Source organism: Colius striatus, chromosome 1 (assembly GCF_028858725.1).
Source record: "Colius striatus isolate bColStr4 chromosome 1, bColStr4.1.hap1, whole genome shotgun sequence".
Taxonomy (NCBI): Eukaryota; Metazoa; Chordata; class Aves; order Coliiformes; family Coliidae; genus Colius; species Colius striatus.
Genome location: NC_084759.1, coordinates 95,921,022 through 95,942,515, shown reverse-complemented (window position 1 = coordinate 95,942,515; position 21,494 = coordinate 95,921,022). Strand labels below are relative to the sequence as shown.

At 44.1% G+C, this 21,494-nt stretch overlaps 1 protein-coding gene across 2 annotated transcripts in view; it reads left to right on the top strand.

Annotated features, from left to right (window-relative positions):
- Window positions 1-20,397, top strand: part of EVA1C (eva-1 homolog C) — a 42,529-nt gene extending 22,132 nt beyond the window's left edge. For both annotated transcript variants that reach the window (XM_062001901.1, XM_062001893.1), the window contains 5 exons: window positions 659-811; window positions 12,559-12,702; window positions 17,932-18,003; window positions 18,526-18,615; window positions 19,855-20,397. In XM_062001901.1, coding sequence (XP_061857885.1) covers window positions 659-811; window positions 12,559-12,702; window positions 17,932-18,003; window positions 18,526-18,615; window positions 19,855-20,249 — 854 coding nt within the window. In that variant the 3' untranslated portion in view covers window positions 20,250-20,397. The remainder of the gene's footprint in view (window positions 1-658; window positions 812-12,558; window positions 12,703-17,931; window positions 18,004-18,525; window positions 18,616-19,854) is intronic.
- The last annotated feature ends 1,097 nt before the right edge of the window (window positions 20,398-21,494 follow it).

The window sequence follows — 21,494 nt, the reverse complement described above, 5'->3', positions numbered from 1 at the left end:
GTGTATTTTTCTCAGGCTCCTGATTCGCATCGCTATGTCAGCAAAACTTTCGAATGAGCCCGTGCCAGATAGTCACGCCCAGGGAAACCCAGTGACCTTGACGGAGCCATGCAAATACAGTTGAGAGCACTGACTGGCTCAGGATCTGTAGCCCGTCCCTATGTCTTTGTGCCTCCCATTCTCCAGCGCTCGCTCAGTGTACACCGTGGTGCTGGGTGATGGCAGCCGTCCCCATGATTGATGAGTGGTGGGAGGCTCTCAGCACTAAGGCGGGTATCTGAGGTAGGTGTAGAATGCAACATTATCCCTGGAGAGTGACAAAAAGGAAAGGACAAGGCTTCTCCTACTGAGCAGCGGTGGAAAGCAAGCCAGGAAATCAGGCAGGAAGCCATTCCACTGGGAGAGGAGATTGGCAAAAGTTAACTTTTTAATTCCTTTCAAAAAGGAGCCGACGGCTTTAGATAGTCACATGGGAGCAATTCAGTTGGAAGAAACACTCCACTTTGCTATTTGCTTTGTCTCTGGTTGTAATGGTGCCACATTTCACTCACAACAGAACTTGCAGAAAGCTGTTTTCTGTCACACTGCTGCTTGCTATTAACAGTCCGGCCGAGTAAATTGCCTCACGCTACCATATTGTTATTTGCTTCTATTTTAGCTGAATACAAAACCAAGTCAGCATGTGAAAACCAGGAACTGAAGCTCCACTGTCAAGAATCTAAGTTCCTTATCATCTACTCTGCCACCTATGGCAGATGGGCACACGAGGAGAATGTCTGCTCGACAGAAGTGGAGCGTGTCCCCCCCTTTGGTATGTTTTTATGCTGTTGATAGAACTTCTCCAGGCAGGTGCACAGAAAACAGGGGAAACAGATGGGGAGAAAACTTTATGTACAGGAGCAGTGGCATTTTGAAAATGCTAGTAACTGAAAGATAAGAGAGTTCATGTCTGAAGCTCAAACAAATTGCCCAGTAAGAGAAATGGAGCAAGGTAATAAACTTTCATATAGTTAATCAGGCCTTAGTATGATTAACATTGAAAACTCTAGTTCTGTCGGCTGTCCTGAACTTAAGTGATATGAACTAAGTATCAACTCTTTGCCTCTCTTCATCCTCTGCCTTCTGACAATGGTTATGTAAACTAAGTGTCACAATACCTTGTCTTACTGTTAGCTGCTTCTCTGATCTCTGACAGCTCTTCCTTGCCTTAAATGCAGACTGTAAGCATAGAGTCCATAAGTCCATTGCTTTTGATGCTGTTGTATGACCAGACTTCAAGACTGTGGTGGTATGCTAGAAAATGTGCCTGGCACTTCTCTCTGCCACCAAGTCCAGCAGACAGAAATGTCCTGTATGTGTAGTACTAAAACCTTACCCTCTAAAGCAGGATGACTGTCTGCAGACAGCTTCTTGGAGCTGCTCCCTGGCCTGTGGTATCTCCTCAGCTGTGATGGGGAATTGTTGAGAGGATGCCGTTGGCCCTGGCCAGGCAGGTGCAGGGACCATCCTTACCAGAGTGGAGCACTGTGTTGCAGTGCCAGAAACATGCCCTCTCAGTGCTTATTTACTAGTACAGGTGCATCCCAATATGTATATTAATATAGGCTATTAGTGCTATTATATTAGTAATTACCATGTAAACAATACATATATGTTAGTGTAACACTAATATTACTTTGGTCAGTCTGTGAACACTTTCAGGAATGGAAAATTCCCTTTTGAATAGGTCAAAGAACCCAAAACATCATATGTGTATGGTCTACATCAATAACCTGTCATTGACTTCACTGTATAGTCTCACCTGGTGTATGATTGATGACTTATGACTCACTTTTTACCACAAAATATCAACATTTTTAGTAGCATGTGGTTGTGGGGGTGCTTGATGTTTGTATGAATAATATGTTCAGTGGTTGATACTGGAGTTATGAAGGTAAGTTTTCATGCCTGTGAAAAGGCCAGCACAAGACGTGTGTGCTGTTGGAATCCCTTAACACCACATGGGAAAAGGAATAAGCATCACGTGACTGATGTCAGCCCTGTGTAAAGGCTGAACTTCATTCCTAAGAAACATGCTACAAGTGAAACGTCTCTGAATATCAAAAGGGGATCAATAATTAGTCGTAAAAGCCATTTGTCTACAAGCCAACATTTCAATTTAGTTACACAGATGTTACTGAAAATGTATCATCTACAAATCATAATCTGTTCTTAGACAATAGTATATTGAAAATTGCCATATCTGTGTTTCCCACTGTCTATCTTGGGCAGTCCTATCTGCTCTGTGGAGGAAACATTTTAGCAGGTTTCTGACAGGCCCATACATTCTTTATGATGGTAACGTTAATGTATGATGCAACGCAGAGAAGACATAGCTCAGCTGATCGAGAAAGACTGCCATCATACTTATGTCTTGGACTTACCTCTGGAAACCACTCACATGCCTCTAATGTCAGTTGTTACATTTCACAGACCAGAATACTGCCAAGCCCTCTTACTGGGTAAAATTTCCCAGTATAGAGAAAGAATTTGCAATAGCAGCAGACTGTCTCCTGTGGCCCCCTGTATACCAGCAGCTCTTGAGCAAAGCCCTGGCTGTTGCTGGTTTTGTGTTCTATAAAGCCACCTTAAAACTGTTGTAACAGGAGAGAGCATAAAATGAGAGACAAACACAAGGTAGACCTGTAGAAGGTAGATCCTCATACAGAATTCCCATTACTTAATGAAAGTGCTTGTCCTTGTCTTGCATGGTGTCACACAGAATCACAGAATGGTAGGGATTGGAGGAGACTTCTAGAGATCATCTAGTACAACCCACCTTCTAAAGCAGATTCACCTTGATCAGGTCACACAGGAACACGTGCAGGCAAGTTTTAAAAACCTCCAGAGAAGGAGACTCCACACCCTCCCTGGGCAGCCTGAGCCAGGGCTCCCTCACCTGAACAGTAAAATAGTTTTTCCTTATATTTAAGTGGAACATTTTGTGTTCCAGCTTTTGTCCATTACCCCTAGCACTGGAGACTGCAGAAAAAAGTGCTGCCCAATCCCCTTGACATGCTTCTTTTAAATACTTGTAAGTATTAATGAGGTTACCCTGTCAGTCTCCTCTTCTTCAGGCTAACCAGTCCAAGTTCCCACAGCCTTTCCTCATAAGGAAGATGCTCCAGTCCCCTAATCATCTTGGTGGCCCTGCACTCTCTCCAGAAGTTCCCTGTCCCTCTAGAGCTGGGGAGCCCAGAACTGGACACAGGACTCCAGATGAGGCCTCACCAGGGCAGAGTAGAGGGGGAGCAGAATCTCCCTCGACCTGCTTCTTGATGCATCCCAGGATGCCATTGGCCTTCTTGGCCATGAGGGCACATTGCTGGCTCATATTTAGTTTATTATCTATCAGGACTCCTGGGTTTCTCTCTGCAGAACTGCTCTTCAGCAGTTTGACCCCCAGCCTGTACTGGTGCATGGGGTTGTTCCTCCCCAGATGCAGGACTCTGCATTTGTCCTTGTTGAACCTCATGAGGTTCCTCTCTGCCCAACTCTCAAGCCAGTCGAGATCCCGCTGAATGGCAGCAGAGAATATAATTTTCAAAAGCACCATTGTGGCTTGGGAGTACACATTTACTTATCACAAAAGGCTTGGCACTTCGGAATCAAATCCAATTGACTCCAGATCTATTAATCTTGAGCTTAAATCTTATTTATGTGGTTATTTAAGCACATATAGATGTGAGTGAGTGAGTGAGTGAGTGTGTGCATGACTAGGCTTTTAAAATCTCCATGTACCTTTCTGTTAGAGAAGGCAATGGTAATTTGAATGTCAATGTGCTTTTAACCATTTGAGGCAATTTAGAAAACTTACTTCATCTGTTCCTGAACCCAAGCCCACATACTTGTATATGTTTTCACCAAAAGCTAAATCTGTTCCAGTGCACATCCAGTTGTTGTTTCTACACACGTTTCTGTGTGTCAGGCTACAGGCAGAGCTTGAACCTTTCCATTTATTTCACTGCATCACAGGAAAAAATGCAAGGCATTTCTTTAGTACTGTGCAGAGGAGAAGTCATCTGTTGATCCTAATGGCAAGTATAGGAAGTCTCTGTTGAGCTCAAGAGTTTTGCATCTATCCATACTTGTACAGGGTATTGAATTAATTACATACTTGTCTAGATTTTAGTGACCTCATGTTACATGTAATATATCTGATAAGCAGTTGATGACAAACACCAGTTTTGGTCTGAGACAGATGTATTCTGAACTGTCACTTTTCTGTGAACAGTGTTGTCAAACCAGCTGACAGATTTTCAGAGATTTGCTTCAAGGGGAACATGGGAAAATGTAAAAATTCTTTAGCATAAGGGTTCTTCTCCATACAGGAATTAGAATATGTAAATCCATTTCTCGTATTGTTGATATCCGTGTGGGCTCAGAACACTAATAGGATCCTGAGCCTCAGCTCAACATTTAGCTTTACTGTATCTTCTAGGAATTGATTTTCTGATCCAGTTTAATAATATGTAAGGTGCCATTTTCAGTGCAGTGGAGGAAGAAGAGCAATGGTATCATGGTGTCTTCCCTGCTAGATAAAGCCTTAACAGTAAAGTTGATCTGTGTGTTAGTCTTGTTGACTGTAGTTAAAGGAACAGCTTTAGCACAAGACAAGTCAACTGAAAATCCCACACAGGAAGGGTTATGGGAAACATACATTGAAGTCCCTGTTCTGTTTCAAATAAAGAGAAGATTTGAATATGGGTAAAGATTTGAAACACTGAGTACAAGAAACTCTGACGTACCATAGTTGCCAAGACAGCACTATTCCAGTCCCAAGACTGATAACTACTTATATGTGTAACTTGCACTTTTTGTTTTAAAATATCTCATGCTTTTGTTAAGAACAACCAGAAGCAAAAAGCTTCACCTCTTGCTCAAGGCAGTTTGGAGGTGAGGGAGGATTTATCAAAGGTTGTGAAATTTTCACATAAGATCACTATAAAACATTTTTCCTGTTTTTATCACTTTCACCATCAAACTGGAGTGTATTTTTATGTGTCTCCCATCTTGCTCTATGACTTGTCATCTGGGCTATTCATTCCTATGAGAGGTCACTGTTGTCTGCTTCAAAGAACAGTGTGTAAAATCATATCTCTGTGCATTTTAGGATGTTTTGCCTTCAGGAACGGTTTCTTCTGCAAAGTGAGCTCTTACTGTAAGTAACAGAGTTCATTGAAGCACAGGGAATTACTGCCATTATAAAGTCTCTAGATCATTGCAGGAAAACAAAATACCTCCAAGCAGTGTCCTGCTGCTGCAGCTGTTCAAACGACTGGCACTGTTAAGACTGTACAGAATTTACAGAAAGTAACTTCCCTGTTTTACTAAGACTAGCAAAAACTTCACAAGAAAACTAAAACTTCTTTTTGGTGCAGTTTTGTAGCAGATGGTTCTGCTTAAAGGAAGCTATTGTGCCCAGCACCAAAGCAGGAAACCACAGCAGTTTGTTCCTGTGGGAATTGTTGCCTTTTCTGACATATTATCTTTTTTATATTTGTACTAACATGTGCATGAGGAAAGAGAAGCTTGATCGGCCAAAAGAAGTTAACAAGTTGTGCCAGAACAGGTTACCATAGAGAGTACAAGGAAGATTCAGGACAACAAACACTTCTCAAATTGTACATTGTTCTTGTTAATACATGAAGGTACTTGAAAGAAGGCTTGGTAGTGCATTGCCTCTAGCTGCAGCTTGCAGGCTACAACACTGAAGTGTCCTTCCTGGAAATTTCACCTGGATGTGCATTAGCTGGTCAGATGTGCATTCTGTTAAGCACTGATAACCAGCAGAACCCTGAATTACACGTCTTCATTGCTGGAAGTTAGGGTGCTGTGCAGCACAGCCTTCTTTTTTCATCTGTTCCCTCTTTCAAGAGGTTGAGAGGAGAGGTGGACAATTCAGGCACTCTCATCACAGCTTGCACCGTGGCATGGCATACACTGAGGCTGGGTTTTACCCTAATCATCTCTTTCACAGAGAAATGGCATTCAACTAGGAAGAAGTAGAGTTAGGAAGGCAAAAAAAGAGAGATTTCCAAAGTCCTGTAGGTTCCTTCCAGCCTGACAAGGCATGGTCTTGTTATGTAACAGTATTTTGTGATACTGTAATTCTTTTTTGTTTCATGTTGTACAATTGAATTTGACAGTTCAAAGGGCCTACATCTCTTATTCACGAATAGTGTTTGAAAAGCTTTTGGTTTCTTTTTCTTTCTCTTACCAAGAGATACCTCCTACTCCTAGTGTTAGCCAGTCCTTTGTGTAAAGACTTTTGAGAGCAGTTGTAAATGAAGTAAAAAGGGATGAATGGCTATAGGCAGATCTGGAAATGCTTACACACTGAGGTTACTAGGTTCATGCTAGCTGGAGACTTATAGGTGTCATAAACCACAAACCACGTTAAGTTGGCCAAAATTAAGGGAATAGTGAATACTGAAGTACAGACACTTAAAGGAGTGTTTACTTTGTCAATTAACAGAAACACTGAGCCCAGTCCTCTGCTGGGAGAAGAAGCAAGAGCTTGTAACTCAGAGCTGCTACAGGGAAGGTGACTCTGTTCTTTTCTAGATTGCAAGTATCACTAGGTATGTCCTTCCATTCCTTATCATGTTCCATATCATCTCCAATCATCTGCCTAACATGTATTTACACACTAACTGTGGGGCTGATTTCAGACACAAGCCCTCTGGGCAAGTCATGCAAGTGCTAGGCTGTGAAATGGAAGAAACCTGAAGCTGCAGAGCAATTATTTTAGTAACATGGTCTAGAACCCTTTACAGGGACACAGTGAGAGAGCAAATGTGCTCCCATTGTGAATGTGGAGGGATGGTGTGGGCAGGGTGGATGCAGAGGCGCTGTTCTGTAGCCACACCAGGACTCAGGGACATGAAGTAAGTTCACAGCTCCGTTTGTAGCTTCTGCCACTAGTGCATTGCCACTTTGGATGTGGGAGACAACAGTCAACTGAATTTTATGGGTGCGAAAGCAAAGATAAAATGGATCCATTTTGCTTGCACCACAGAAGTCCTTAAGTAAACTGTGTGCAAACATCATATACAAAGAGTTCCTTGTTCATGTCAGCCTGAGCAAACTGGGAAGCTTAATAGGTGCTTTAGGCCCCAAAAGATGCAGGTAGGAGCCATTACAACCCTTGGCCTCAACAGATCTTGTCAGGACAAAACTCATTAAAAAAAAAAAAAGAGATGGTCAAAGCCTGATGAGAAGTGATTGTTTGAAAGAAAGGAGAGCAGCCACTGTTTTGAGAGTCCAGTTAGCTTTCTGCTGAGATGAAGAGGGAAGGTCACATTTGGCTGAGCAGCTGTTTGAAGTTGCTTGAAGCATGCTCAAACATACACCACTTCATCCATTAACATTTTCTTTACTACTAGCAATTTGGAGGGGGTCTTGAGTATAGTTTTTTCTAGCTCAGTTTTTTGACCTGTCTGGAAAATTACACTTTGCACTTATGTCTAAAATAAGCCAAGGAATTCCTGCCTGGGTATGTGAAGACCCAAGTGGTGCAAAGCAAAGCAACAGGCGTTTGAGCAGAGGGAATCTGGTTCCTGCTGCCACCAGTAATTGGAGACCACCCCTTGCTCTTGCCCTCGATGCTTGTGCTGGCAGGTGAATCCCCCACTCTGTGTATATGAACATGCAAGAAGGAAAGACCAGGGTGGTTTGGGTTTTTTTTCTGCAAAATACTTCTGAATTCTGAACTCAGAGCTGCTTCTAAATAAAACCAAGCAGTGGGCTAAGCTCATGCAAGCTTACAAGGGCCTCACAACAGGCAATGTGGTGAGAGGGAGAGAAAGGATGCAGCTTTTCAGAAAGCCTTGGTGCTGTATTCTCTCCTAAGGAACAGCCTGGGCTGGCAGTAAAGTAGCGTTGTCAGCATATCATGCTGCCTTGTTCACTGACACTACTTGGACCTGGAATATAAAGGTATCAGCAACACTTTTCATAAGTGTTGGTGATCATATTGTGTGGTTTTGCTAGAATCAGTGGTTCAAATGGCCCTTTTTCTGATGCATAGACAGGACCCCGTGTGCCATTCTCGTGCATAAATTACCATATTATTATGGTAACTTTCTATAGGAGTCTGCAGCCTTAGCTTGTTCCAAACTCCATAGTTTCCCCTTGTCAGTTACTATCCCCAGAGCTGATATTTGGGCTCCACAAAGCACAAGCCATCGTGATTTGGTAGTGTGAAATCTTGTCTTTCAGTTGATTTTAAAAGCAAGCTCCGTATTCTATTGCGGGTGGGCATAGCCCAGAAAGCATAAAGCAGCATAAGCCAGCAGTTTGAGATGAAAGCAAGAAGCAGCTGGGCTCCAGTATTGAAGTGACAAATTGTGGAGGGGTTTCTTTTTTGGGTGCCCTGGTCCTTCACCAGCACATTACTTTTTATGTCACACAGATCTACATTTGAGACGTATCCCCTTCCCACCATGCCTCGAGGCTTGCCCTGTGGATTGTGATGTGGGGGAGGACAGCAATTAGTAATGTTTGGAGAGAAGCACTGTTGTCAGAGCTTGGCACAAGCTGCTCAGGCCAGCTCTGGCCGCCCCATCACCTGCAGGTCTTGTGTGGCAGGATGGAAAGAAATGGAGGGAAAGCTCCTGCTGTCTCAATTGAGAGAAGCTTTAAGAAACCAGAAGACAAATTGCTTCTCATTAAAGCCTGCGTGATTTATGGCATGTCATTTGCATGCTAAAACTTTCCTAAACAATGCTAATTAGTGAGCTGAAAGAGCCTTTCCTCCAGAAACAAGGCTTTCTATGCTAACTGTTAAATAGCTGCAGTCAGATTTGATAGTTTATTACCGCATTAAGAACCTCTTCTTGACACCCGTATCTCCGTGCCATCTATAAAAGTGTCTGTTTCAAAAGATCCTCCAACAGTCTGGGTGTGTAGCAGGCAACTTTGGGAGAAAGGCGTGAAGAATGGAGTGTTTTCCCAGCCACACATTGCTGCCTTTTTGCTGCCACTGCTGGTGGATGCCACCAGCCTTCTGGCACGCTGGGAACATGCCTTTCAAGAGGGAGTTTGTTTTGAACGTTTGGTACCAATTTAGCAAGCCCCATAAACATACACATATAGTCCAAACCTTACTTGGATATTCAGCAAGAGGAAACATTGCATATTTATGTTCATCTCCTGATTGGTGATTTCTCTGGGGCAATTCAGTGCTTCCATTCACTCATTTACTCAAAATGCAGCACTGGCTGAATGCTGTACCCATTCAGACACTGCAATAAGGCATTTGACCAGAAGGAGGATAAGTTATTCCTAGCGTGAGCTCTTCGTTGCTGCAGCTGGATTCCTATCAGACCCCAGGCAAGTTTGGTTGAAACTGGTTTGAGCATCCCTTTGGCACACAGTGATTCCTCTGGCTTTGGTGTAGATACAATTCTGTAATGTCTGCTTGTGGGAGATTGCACAGATGAAGATACAGCCGTTGGAAAAGTGGCCTTTGGGTCTGAGCACACAGAATTCCTCCGAGCTGAACTCATTGCTCAGCTGGCGTTGGAGCTGCCAGGAGAGCTAGTGGGGAGATGGCAGGGATGCACATAAATTAGGGAGAGACAAAATTGACCTTTTTTTTTTGACAGAATCACTAAAAGCCAAAACCTGTTTAGACCACAGGAAGCCGTTTAATAGCGAGGAGGTCTAAGTCTCTCCAGTTAACTTCTCTGCTGTCCTGCAAAAGCAAGCCAGCCTTGGTTTGCATTTACTCACCTGTGACACCGGGCAAGCCTTGGGAAGTTCTCCAAAAGCTGACTTGCCAAGAGCCTGCAGGCATATGATGACTGGCTCCTTCAGGTAAAGGAGCCAAATGCAGCATGAATACAGATGATAAGGAACTATTAACTCCCACAGAAACATGAGCAAACATCTACCAAAGGCAAAATGAAACATGTATTCACCATATCGCTGGATGTGTAGAAAACCATCAGCACAATTGCCCCCTGGTTTTTAAGACACTGTCAGTAGCTTCCAGGGCAGGAAATTTTGTAGAAAACATAATTCAGTTTGCCAGATTGCTGTTATGTTCCCAATCCATTAATTTATGAATCATCTGATAATTCCTCCTGATATTCTTCGGTTGTTTTGTACTTGCCAAAATAAGCTACTTGGCTGCCTAAAATTTCTACCCAAATATATCCCCCCTCAACTAAAATCACCAGGGAGGGAAACTAAATGAGTTAATCAGAACTACTCAATGTTTTAGTTCAACCTTCTTTGCCTGCTCAGCAACCTCCCAGCACATACAGGCATTAGGGTTTTAGGCCTCTGAAAAGACAATGGAAGAATTGCTGTCCGAAAAATCCAAAGTTAACATGTGAGTCCTTTGACAAACAGGTCAGCCCCACATCTCCCAATAGCTCCACTCAAGTATATGACTTACTTGGTGTTGATGTTAGGGCATTAACTTTTAAAATCACAAAGCTGCCCCATTTTCACATATTAAATGTAAATCTTCTTTGTCAAGAGATAAAGTCTCAAACCTTCCCTTTCTTTTCAAACAAGATGGATTTGAGAGACCTTTGGAGTGTCTTTGCAAGCACTGTTTCTCCTTTGTGCCCCCCTGTACTCGGCACTGCTGAGGCTGTACCTCAAATACTGTGTTCAGTTTTGGACCCCTCACTACAAGACGGGCACTGAGATGTTGGAGTATGTCCAGAGATGGGCAGCAAAGCTGGTGAAAGTTCTGGAGCACGAGTCCTACAAGAAGTGGCTGAGGGGAATGTTTAGCATGCAGAAGAGGAGGCTGAGAGGAGACGTGATCACTCTGTGTACAACTACCTGAAAGGAGATTGTAGTGGGGTCACATCTCTCTCTTCTCCCAAGTAACGAGTGATAGGACAAGATTCAGTGGCCTCAGCACCAGAGGAGGTTTAGATTGGCGATTAAGAAGGACCTTTTCACTGAGAGGGTTGTTAAGACACAAACAAAGGCTGCCCAGGATAGGTGGTAGAGTCACCATCCCTGGAGATATTCAAAAGATGCATAGATGAGGTGGGTTGACAGTTTCACTGGATGATCTTAAAAGGTCTTTTCCAGCTAAATGATTCTGTGGTTCCTCTAAAGAGGCACAAAGACCATCAGCAGTTGGAAAGTGACAAGGTGCAGTCCTTCTCTGAGTTTTATTATAGGAAGAAAGTCCTGGGTTAATGCCTGGAGAAATGCTTTCAGGCCTCTAGAGCATCCCTGCCTCAGAAGACTAGAGGGAGAAATATCTGTCATCCACAAAAAGTCACAAAATGCATGAGGCAGTGCTGACTGGAAGCAAACAGATTGACAAAATGTTACTTGCTCCAGACTTGTAATTTCTGCATATTTTCTGTTTAGAAGCCAAAACTCAGGTGTTTTTGCTTTGTGGCTCGGAGTTTAGCACGTGTGGCTACCAAGAATGTGGCTACATGTGGCTAAATGTGGCTACATTTAGTCATGTCTAGAGACCTTCTTTTTTTAAAGCAGATTTTTGAAAGTACGTGACACGCACACTTTCCCACTCAAATAGTTTCAGCTTCAGTGCAAAATCCTGCTGGTCGAGTTGTATTCTTTTATAAATTGTGGTAGAAGGTATAAGTCTTGGATAAGGAAATCCCGGCTCTGAGTGTAGGTGTTAGCATGGCAGGTTTTCACACAAAACACATGCTTCTTGCTCAGTCCATGGGGAGAAGTTCAGCCATCTGGACTGTCTCTGTGTGCACAATGTCAGGGGTAGTTTAGGCTGCTTCGTAAATGGTGTGGGTTACCTCATGTAATTAGGGCATGCACGAAGGCAGTGCAGAGCAGATGCCGTTGAGGTTGCTTTAGGCATGCAAACTTGGCTTGAGGTGGCAGCCTTACCTAGGACAGCTTGGAATTTAGCATGGGAGGAGGAAGCCAAATGTTTCCCTGGTTAAATATTGAGCCCATTTTGACCTCATTGCCACAGCAGAATGCCTCCTGCCAGTGACAGGCATAATAAATCAAAAGCTACCTTTAATACATCAAACTTCACTGCAGCCCTAGCTGTTGCAACACACAAAAATTGATCTCACCTGACTTGAACTGAAGTTAGGCATCCAGTCAAATGATCTCAATAATCTAGGGACCAAGAGAAAGACCTGCAGACAGCATTGTATCTGCCTTTATTTGCTCACTCATCTTGAGATGGAGTAGATGGAGAGCTGTTTGGATAGGCTTGTTTTTGCCAAGTCATCATGAAGGGAACATAGAAGTCTTATACTGAGCACCCTGTTTTGGAGCGGGACATGAGTCTTACTGCAACCTTAGTATGCACCTGGGAGTCAGCACGAGGTAGGTAGCTTGCTGCAAGTTCACATTTTCACTTTCTTGCATTGGCAAATCTTAATACTTAATCCTGAAACCCTGCTTAGGCAAACATACACCTGAAATCGATAGCAGGCTTCCATCTCCTGTCGTGCACATAGCATCTATCGTTTCTGGCTACACCAGTGTTGTGTATTTATTGTGTTGTGTGTTTATTGTGTGCATTTTTTCTTTCAGACTGTTTGTCATACACGGCGCTAGAGGTTTTATCAACAAGGTGTTATGGGAAACAGAGATGCAAAGTTGTTGCCAGTAGCCTGAATTTTGGAAGTCCGTGTCTACCCGGAGTGACAAAATACCTTAACGTCAGCTATGCATGCGGTAAGAGCAAATGCATGGTCGTGTTAAAGCCCTCATTCCACATGCAAAGCAAAAGAATGCCGAGTGGTGCACGCAAAGGAAGAGATACCCACACGTGCACACGGAGGACTCCTAAATCTCCCCTTCCTCTTAACGCAGGAGATTCATGACAGAGCCATAGAAGAACAACCAAAATGTGTCAGCAATTGCATGGGTAGAGCTGTACCTAATGTAAACTCGGGCATTAAGGGCTTTTCTCCTGTAAAAATGTAATTGATAATAAAATACTATGTATGTGTTTTAGCATTTTTGAGAAATACTATCGAAATGAAAGTCTCTTCTGCAGCATTGACTGAGCTAGTTAAAAATAACCTGGCATGGCCTGCCATCAGTGCTGGTAAAACAGTCTGGCATAATTGAAGCACTGTGTACAAGCCTGGTCCTGAAATCTGATTCAGGTGAGTACGCCTTGCAGGGAGATTTCCTTTCTTCTGGACAGAGTTTCACTAAAGGTAAAGGTTTGAGGTTATACATCCCTTACAGGACTGAAGCCTACTTCAGCTCAGACGAAAGGGAACAGTTTTCCATATTCTTTACCAGAGATGAAGATATTCACATAAGGGGAAAGCAGAATTCCCAACAGTCCTTTGTCTCAAAAGCCTAGGCTGTGGGACAGCAAAGTATAATGTCAGTAGAAGTGAGAGAAGAGTGGTTGCAGAGCTTCAACATAGTGCCTTCTTCTAGTATTGCACATTTTTTAGGAACAGCTGTGCCACCTTAAACCGGGAACAGAATTCTTCAGGCTCTGCCTTTTGCAAACCAGCCTTCTGGTTGCCTCGGCTGCCTCATGCACCAGCAAAATATATTCTGCCACCGGAAAACAGTTAAGAATTATAACAAGGTGCAAGCCAAAATAGAAATGAGTTAATTCAGCCCTATCTCTGTTGGCCTTCTATTGCAAGCAGGAGCTAAAAGTCCAAAACAGCTGGCTAGCTGTGGGTTAAATGAGTGAGGGGCAGGGGTGAGATGGTCTCTCACTTGCCTCTGCCTCAACCAGAGGATTCTTAAAAGCTTTTCCACCAAGCTGCTGCTCTGCTCACTGTGCACCACTTGGAAAGCTGCCAGCCCTGCTCCTTTCTGGCTCCTTCTGCTCTGTGGGGAGCCACAGGAGGAGCTCCACGGGGACACATCATAGAGTCCTCTCTTCTGCACCTCTGGTGACTAATAGTCAGAGGGCACAGGTTATCTGAGACGTGCGTTTGGGAACAGCAATGTAGGATTGATTACCACATCACTCTGTACCTGAGGATCAGAGGAAAGTGAGCCCTGTCTGCTGCCTTGCTGGCATGAGAGATTTTTCTTTCTCAGGCTTCCAGTGAGTTAGTTGTCAGGTGAGAGGCATTGCAGTAATTCAGCTCTATATTGTTGAAGAGAGCTGGAGATCTCCCTTTGCATAAATATGTTATGTTATTGTTATTCTGTAGTAACTTTATGAATGAGTTAATGGCATTCTCTTTAATTAGAGTAAGGATAATTACAACAGCTGGTTCTTTCCTGCACATCCGTGTGCTAGGAATGCAGTGTAAGTTTGTTTGCAGTGAGGTTATGCATTCTGTTTTTAGTGAAGTGGTTTTGCAAAAACACGTGGGTAATAAACAGTGTTCTTGTGTGTTGCTGGCACATTTTGAAGACTTTTGCTTCTGCCAAATCCCACTGAGCTGTGCAATCTGAAGCATTAGCCAATGATTTGCAGGTCTAATTATTTTACAGATCATCTAGTGAACATGGGAGGAGATTGGGCATATTCCAGAATGACAGTTTACATTCTTTTCCCTCACTAGAAGATCCCTACTAACCTGATGCTTCCCAAGATAAAGTAAACAGGCCTCGTCCTGAAGTGACAGGAGCACAACAGACCGCACAACAGACCAGACCACGTTCTCTGAGGGCTGTACCACACTTGAAAGTACATCCATCGTGGTTGGGAATGTGAAAAAAAACATACTCTCCACTTGGGTGGTCAGCAACTGTTTAGGGCTGCTGTGCCTGGTTGCATTTTTTACAGTTAATTCCTGCTAGTAAAAATTTAGCAGGAGCCAGGAGATGCTGCCTTCTCGTAGTCTCAGTGCCCCCGATGGCCTGCTCAGCATCATCTCATGTCTGCACAGGGTGATGTCTCCGGGCACTGACTGAGTCTGGACTTCGGGAGCCTCTCCCAGGAAGCACAGCTCCCGATGCCCCATGGTGTATCCACACTGCCCAGCTGCCATTCCAAATCCATCTGTGGGCTGCCTTTGGCAGCTTACAGTAGGTGACTGACTCCTACCCTACTTGACAAAGTAGTGCTGGCACAAGCTGTAGTATAGATGCGATTATCTTGATAAAAATTCCTCCTGCTAGTACCAGTTATTCTGTTCAGTGACCTGATGCAGCCTATCCTAGTTAAAGTCCTTGTGTCTGAAATAAAGCCATAATGAAAATGAACAATGCAAGCAGTCAGGAGCTTGCTCCTTTTTTTTTTGTCCACGCCGCTTTGAATTAAGCATCCCCTTACAGCAAATAGTTGAGTGGCATATTAAGTAGCCATTCAAACCCAATGGAAAGGCATGGGGAAAGGATTCCAGGCCTGTAGCAAGCAAAGCCCTGGGAAGGAGAGTAGGATGAATGTCAGCACAGGTGAAGGAGCCCCAGTGAAGGACACGTGACAGGAGCTTCAGGTCACACAAAGGCACTGGGGATGGTGCGTCCCTGTCAAGAGGATGGGATGACACTTTGTTCTGTAGTGTCCAGCGATGGGATTCGGGGTAATGAACAAAAGCTGGGACACAAAAAGTTTTTTCCTGGGAGGGTGAGGGAGCCCTGGCACAGGCTGCCCAGGGAGGGTGTGGAGTCTCCTACTCTGGAGGTTTCCAAGCCCGTCTGGATGCATTTGTGTGTGACCTCATTGAGGTGAACCTGCTTTAGCAGGGAGTCGGACTGGATGGTCTCTAGAGGTCCCTTTCAGCCCCTACCATTCTGTGATAAGAGCCAAGCCTGCAAATTCTGAGTGCAGTCTGGAAACAAACCAGCCTTCTGGTTGCCTCGGCTGCCTCATGCACCAGCAAAATATATTCTGCCACCGGAAAACAGTTAAGAATTATAACAAGGTGCAAGCCAAAATAGAAATGAGTTAATTCAGCCCCATCTCTGTTGGCCTTCTATTGCAAGCAGGAGCTAAAAGTCCAAAAAAAAATCCTTCATCAGGAAAGGAAACAGCAATGGCTTTGAGCACACACACAAAGAAAAGTTCTGCTAAGAAAGAAGTGCTATTTTTAGCTGTTTTTCAAACAAAAACTATGCTAAGCCACAAACCTCGGTCTCCTTGTTACATTTAACTTTCCTTAACACTATTTATTAGCAAATGCTTCTGTGTGGGATAGAGGTGAGCTTCATACCTGAAATTTCTTCCTTTTTTTCCCCCTGCTTCAAATCAGTCTGAAAATCAATCAATCTGCCTTCACATAGTGCATGGAGGAGCAGGTGCCAGAATCTGAGTATCTAAAGGGCCCATTCATCTAACACAGAATACATGAACTCTCAATGTCTGCATGATGCACCTGCTTTTAGCTCTTTGAATTATTTTATGAGTATTGAAACTTACCAAAGGAAAAGAATAACAAGGGAAGGATGCAGCCCACTTTACCCAGTGCATCCCCATCCTGCACACTTTCTCCTCAGTGACCGTTCACGTCAGAGGCTTTGCAGAGGATGTCACACAAGACTTCAAACATTTCTCTGAGATTGACAGTGAGCTACCTTCATCTAAAACCAGTATCTAGATGCAGTTTAGCATCTGACTGTGGCACAGTTTATCTAGAATTTACAGGCCAATCTTGTCTCCTCTCTGCTAGTTGGCACACCCCTGTGGAGTGGAAAACAAGGGTGTCGGAAAACAACGAGGCAGGTTGCCACGCTCTCTGTGGCTGCACTGATGTTTCTGGAGCTTCATGTGGGCTGGTGCACGAATGCAGTTACAGAACCACAGCTGCACTTAACTAGTCCCTAACAAGAAATTGTGGCATTGTGTGTCCCCTTTGGTGTTTCATTGATCTTTAGGTAAAAACTATTGTCTCTCTACTTGTGTGTCCCATCCCTCAGGCTCACTCTGCTTCCCATACTTATCCTTGTTTCCCTTCCCTGCTCACCCTACCTACCTTTCAGTCTTCTCCCAGTGGAAAAAAAGGCTACCCATGGTTTAGATAGACATACTCTTTGTTGGGTGGAAAACTGCCTGGATGGCCGGGCCCAGGGAGTGGTGGGGAATGGAGTTAAATCCCGTTGGCGGCCAGTCACCAGTGGTGTTCCCCAGGGCTCAGTGCTGGGACTGTTCTGTTTAACATCTATGTTGATGATCTGGATGAGGACATCGAGTGCAACCTCGGTAAATTTGCAGATGATACCAAGCTAGGTGGGTGCATAGACCTGCTTTTGAGGGCAGAAAGGGTCTGAAGAGGGACCTGGACAGGCTGGAGCAATGGGACAAGGCCAGCGGTGGATCTTGCAGTTGGGCCACAACAACCCCATGCAACACTACAGGCTTGGGACAGAGTGGCTTGAAAGCTGCCCAGAGGGAAATGACCTGAGAGTGCTGGTCAACAGCCAGCTGAACATGAGCCAGCAGTGTGCCCAGATGGCCAAGAAAGCCAATGGCATCCTGGCCTATATCAGAAATAGTGTGGCCAGCAGGACCAGGGCAGTCATTGTCTCCCTCTGCTTGGCACTGATGAGGCCACACCTTGAATACTGTGTCCAGTTCTTGGCCCCTCACTACAAGAAGGACATGGAAGTGCTGGAGTGTGTCCAGAGACAGGCAACAAAGCTGGTGAAGGGTCTGGAGACCAAGCATGATGAGGAGTAGCTGAGGGAACTGGAGTTGTTTAATCTGGAGGAGGCTGAGGGGAGACATAATCACTCTACAACCAAAAGGAGGTTGTAGCAAGGTGGGGGTTCACCTCTTCTCCCAAGTGATGAATTATAGGACAAGAGGAAATGGGCTCAAGTTGCACCAGGGGAGGTTTAGATTGGAGATTAGGAAGGACCTTTTCGCTGAGAGGGTTGTTAGACACTGGCACAGGTTGCACAGGGAGGTGGTGGAGTCACCATCCCTGTCAGAAGCCCAGTTAGTAAACCCAGAGTTAGCAAGAGGATTGCTAATTAACTAGAGATCTGGTTACTGAAACTAACAGTGCACAATTTGTTTTGTCTTTTCAGTTCCTAAGTTTATCCTCGCGGCTGTCAATCCCCTGGGCACCGATAGCAAACCTTCCGACAAACAGAATGATGGTACGTGCCACCTAGTTTGCTGCTCTGCTTGGCCCTTGATTGAAATGGGACATTGTCCCACAGCAGAGCTTGGTCCAAGGGAGGTGGGACAAGGTAATGGAAACCCTTCTGAAGCAGCTGCTCGTCCCCTCAGAGGGCAACGTGATGGGCTGGGAGCAGGACGGGACGCGTGCGAGCAGGGCCCAGATGTACCTATAACCAGTGTGCTGTTTTCTAGCTTTGATTGAACCATGGGAAAAGTGAAGGTGAAACTACAGTTGTTTTTTTTAAGAGTTATTTGTAAATAAATTTGCTGTTTTCCAGGAAATCACTGTTTTCAATACTTTTTTATTTATACTTTATTTCAATGTTCATTTTATTTATGAACCGTTGTTTGGTCTAATGTTCTGCAAGGTCTTCACCGCCCAACACTGGCTTGCCTGTGTTTTGGGTGGGCTTGGTAGTGTAAAAGTTACTGGTTGAATATCAGTTTAGGAGCTTCATCATCTGTGATCCGACTGACTTTACTTCCTCATGTCACAGGTGTCGACCTCGATCCAAAGGAATCAAGACTTCCAAAGAAAGATGGATCTATTGTCAGCAACTCCTTGGCTACGTTTGCATACATTAGAGGTAGGAGAACGAGGCTGAGATTGTTTGGTTTGTTAGATCTTTGGGGCAAAGGGAGGATCACCTCAGAAGGTCGCAGCTGGTAATCCCATGTTCATAGTAACAGCATTGTTACGATATAATCACAGTCTTGTATGTGAGACAATTGCCACATAATTGATATTTATAGAATATTTTCCATCTGGAAAGATCCAAACTCTTTTAGAGACTGCAGCCAAGATACTTTTTAATGAATATTTTCAATGGGGAATGTTGGTTGTTCAATACTTTTGAGAACCTGGTCCTGATGTGGGAGCAGTGCTGGAGACATCTATTTTTGGAAATGTTTGTTTGCATACATATAAGGATCATTGAGGAGCAATAACAGAAAACTCAACCCAAACCCAGCCATTTCTGGCACAAAATGTGGCAGGGTTTGTGACTTAGTGACACAAAGGCAAATTTTGTTTGGGCAAATAAATTTGTGATCAGCAGATCTCTGACACCACAGGAGAAGTCACAAATTTTGGAATTGAGCAAAGGTTGATGTTAAGAAGTGATTCTGGAGGTATCATTGCTGCTGTTCTAGAAAACTCCAAGAGCCATGCAGCTGTTGAGTATCATCCCACAGCCTTTGCAAGGGCTTCTCCTGCTGTCACAAAGGGTGGCCACAACCTGCCGAGACAGACTGTCCCTGCTGGCAGCACCCCAAGCAACCAAGGGCTGGATTTCACAACCCATCAAGAAAGGCTGTTTCCACATCTGTCTCACTTGTTGCTATACTGAGAAGCCATCTCAGACTATGTCAAGAAAGCAAAATGTTCCCTGTCCAGACTGGCCTGGAGACGCTGCTGTGGCTCCACAGAGCCCAGAGTTGTTCTTCCCGTGCCCCCTCTTCAGGAGGGTAAGGCCCATTTTGGCAGGATGGCTGGGGAGAAAATAAGGAAAGGGACACACTTTTGGTAGCTAGTTGAGAATGCTAGGAAGCTGCTAATAAAAAAGATGGAATAATGTTGTTATTTTATAGTGTTATGAAGAGGCTGGGGTTTTTCCACAGTAGTTTGAAGAGACAGAGACAGCAGTGTGCAGGGTGGTTTCAGAGCACGACACAAAAAGCCTCCCCCCAGGCAGCCCCCACCGTTCTGGCTACGTAATGCAGGACACTTCAGAAATGACAACTGACTCTTTTTGTTGTGGTTTTTTTTTGTAGCTAGGCTTTGGCAGAGTTTGTAAAGTGTTTAAGCCTTGGCTTTCTGATTTCAGATCACCTTGAAAGAGCCGCTTTCCTGTTCATGTCCAGCGTCTGCGTGGGATTATTCATCACGCTGTGTGCTTTGGTGATCCGCGGGTCATGCTCGAATGACTTCCAGAAACTGCACAGAAAGAAGGAGCGCTTGGTGCCAGAAAGCGACAGAGTGTACGAGATCACTCAGAATGAGGAGGAGGAGGAGGAGGAAGATTCCTCCGATTCGGACGTCAGGGATGAGATAGTGGGACTTTACAGACCTTCTTACTCAGGTTATAATGCGACAGAGGCGGCGGAACTGGCCGAAAGGATAGAGCGCAGGGAGCAGATCATACAAGAAATTTGGCTGAACAGCGGTTTGGATATGACACCTCCTAGAAACATGGATACATTTTATATTAATGAACCATAAAATGGCTGCTTTTGGATGATGCCCTAGCCCTTTTTTTGTTTAAAAGAAGAAATGTACCTTCTGTGAAGGAACATTTGTACCAGTGCATATAATTATTTGTAAAGCAAGAAGAAATATATGCAATAAAAGGAAAATTTCGAACCCTTCACTGTCTGTAAATCATTCTGTGAAAAACATTTTTAAAAGCCTTTGTAGTAAGTTCTGTTGTGTTATGGGTTACTTTTTGCTGTACTTTGGGATCAACTGCCATATGCAGGCTAAGGAGTATTAAAAAAGGAGAAAGATATTTAAGGGGCATGACATGGAGAAACACCTTCTCCATTAGGATGTGGCACAGGTAACCAGTCAGTGTGTGGCAGCTCAGAAATTACATGAGAATGTGCTCTATTGATGAGCAATATCAATATGAGTCTTATTGATGGCACGAGCCAAATGAAACATAGGTTCTTGAAGCTTTTCTGCTCTTTCCTCAACCCAGTCTTTCTCTAATAAATCCCATTGTTCTGGTAACAGTGATCCTGATTACGAGGGGGATCAAGTTTTGCTCGCTTGAGTCTGGTTGATGCAGTTACTTAGAAGAGAGAGGTAAAAGAAAGAGTATTTCTCCAGGGTTTGGAAACTTAAACTGTGAAGAAGTACCCACTATTTCAGTGAAAATGTTTGTGGTTTGAGAATTAGCTTCCTTAGTAGCAGTTCTCTTGATTGTAATGCGACAGCACCTGAAGTCGGGCACACTCGGCGTACAGAGATTTCACCATACCTCTCCAAGTCCACTCCTTCAATTTTAAAGCACATAGCCACCAGATAAGGCTAACTCTGGGAAGAAAAGCACAGCTGAAACACAGACATGAGGGCAAATATCGTTCTGCATTCGAAACTTTCAGTGCCCTGTTAAGGAAAAGGTCACCATTCAGCCATCAGAAGTCACCTGCCCAAGGTGTAATTCTGCTACTGCAGAAGCACAGTCAGGAAAATGGCTGCTTTCACAAAAGGCACGTGAAGTTGACACAGCCTAAGAACACTTAGTTCCTAAGTGAAATTCTGTGTTAACCTTTCTGATACTAAAGATTGGTTCAGAGCCAGCACTTGATTGCAAGGTGATCTTCTCAGCATTTTTTTGTAGGTTCGCAATCTTCACTTGAAAATTGTTCAGACTAGTCAGATTGGGTTTCAGCTGGGCAGAAAATTAAACCAGAAGTGTATCAAAGTTGAAAACACAACCTTCCTGTCTTGAAATAAAATGTC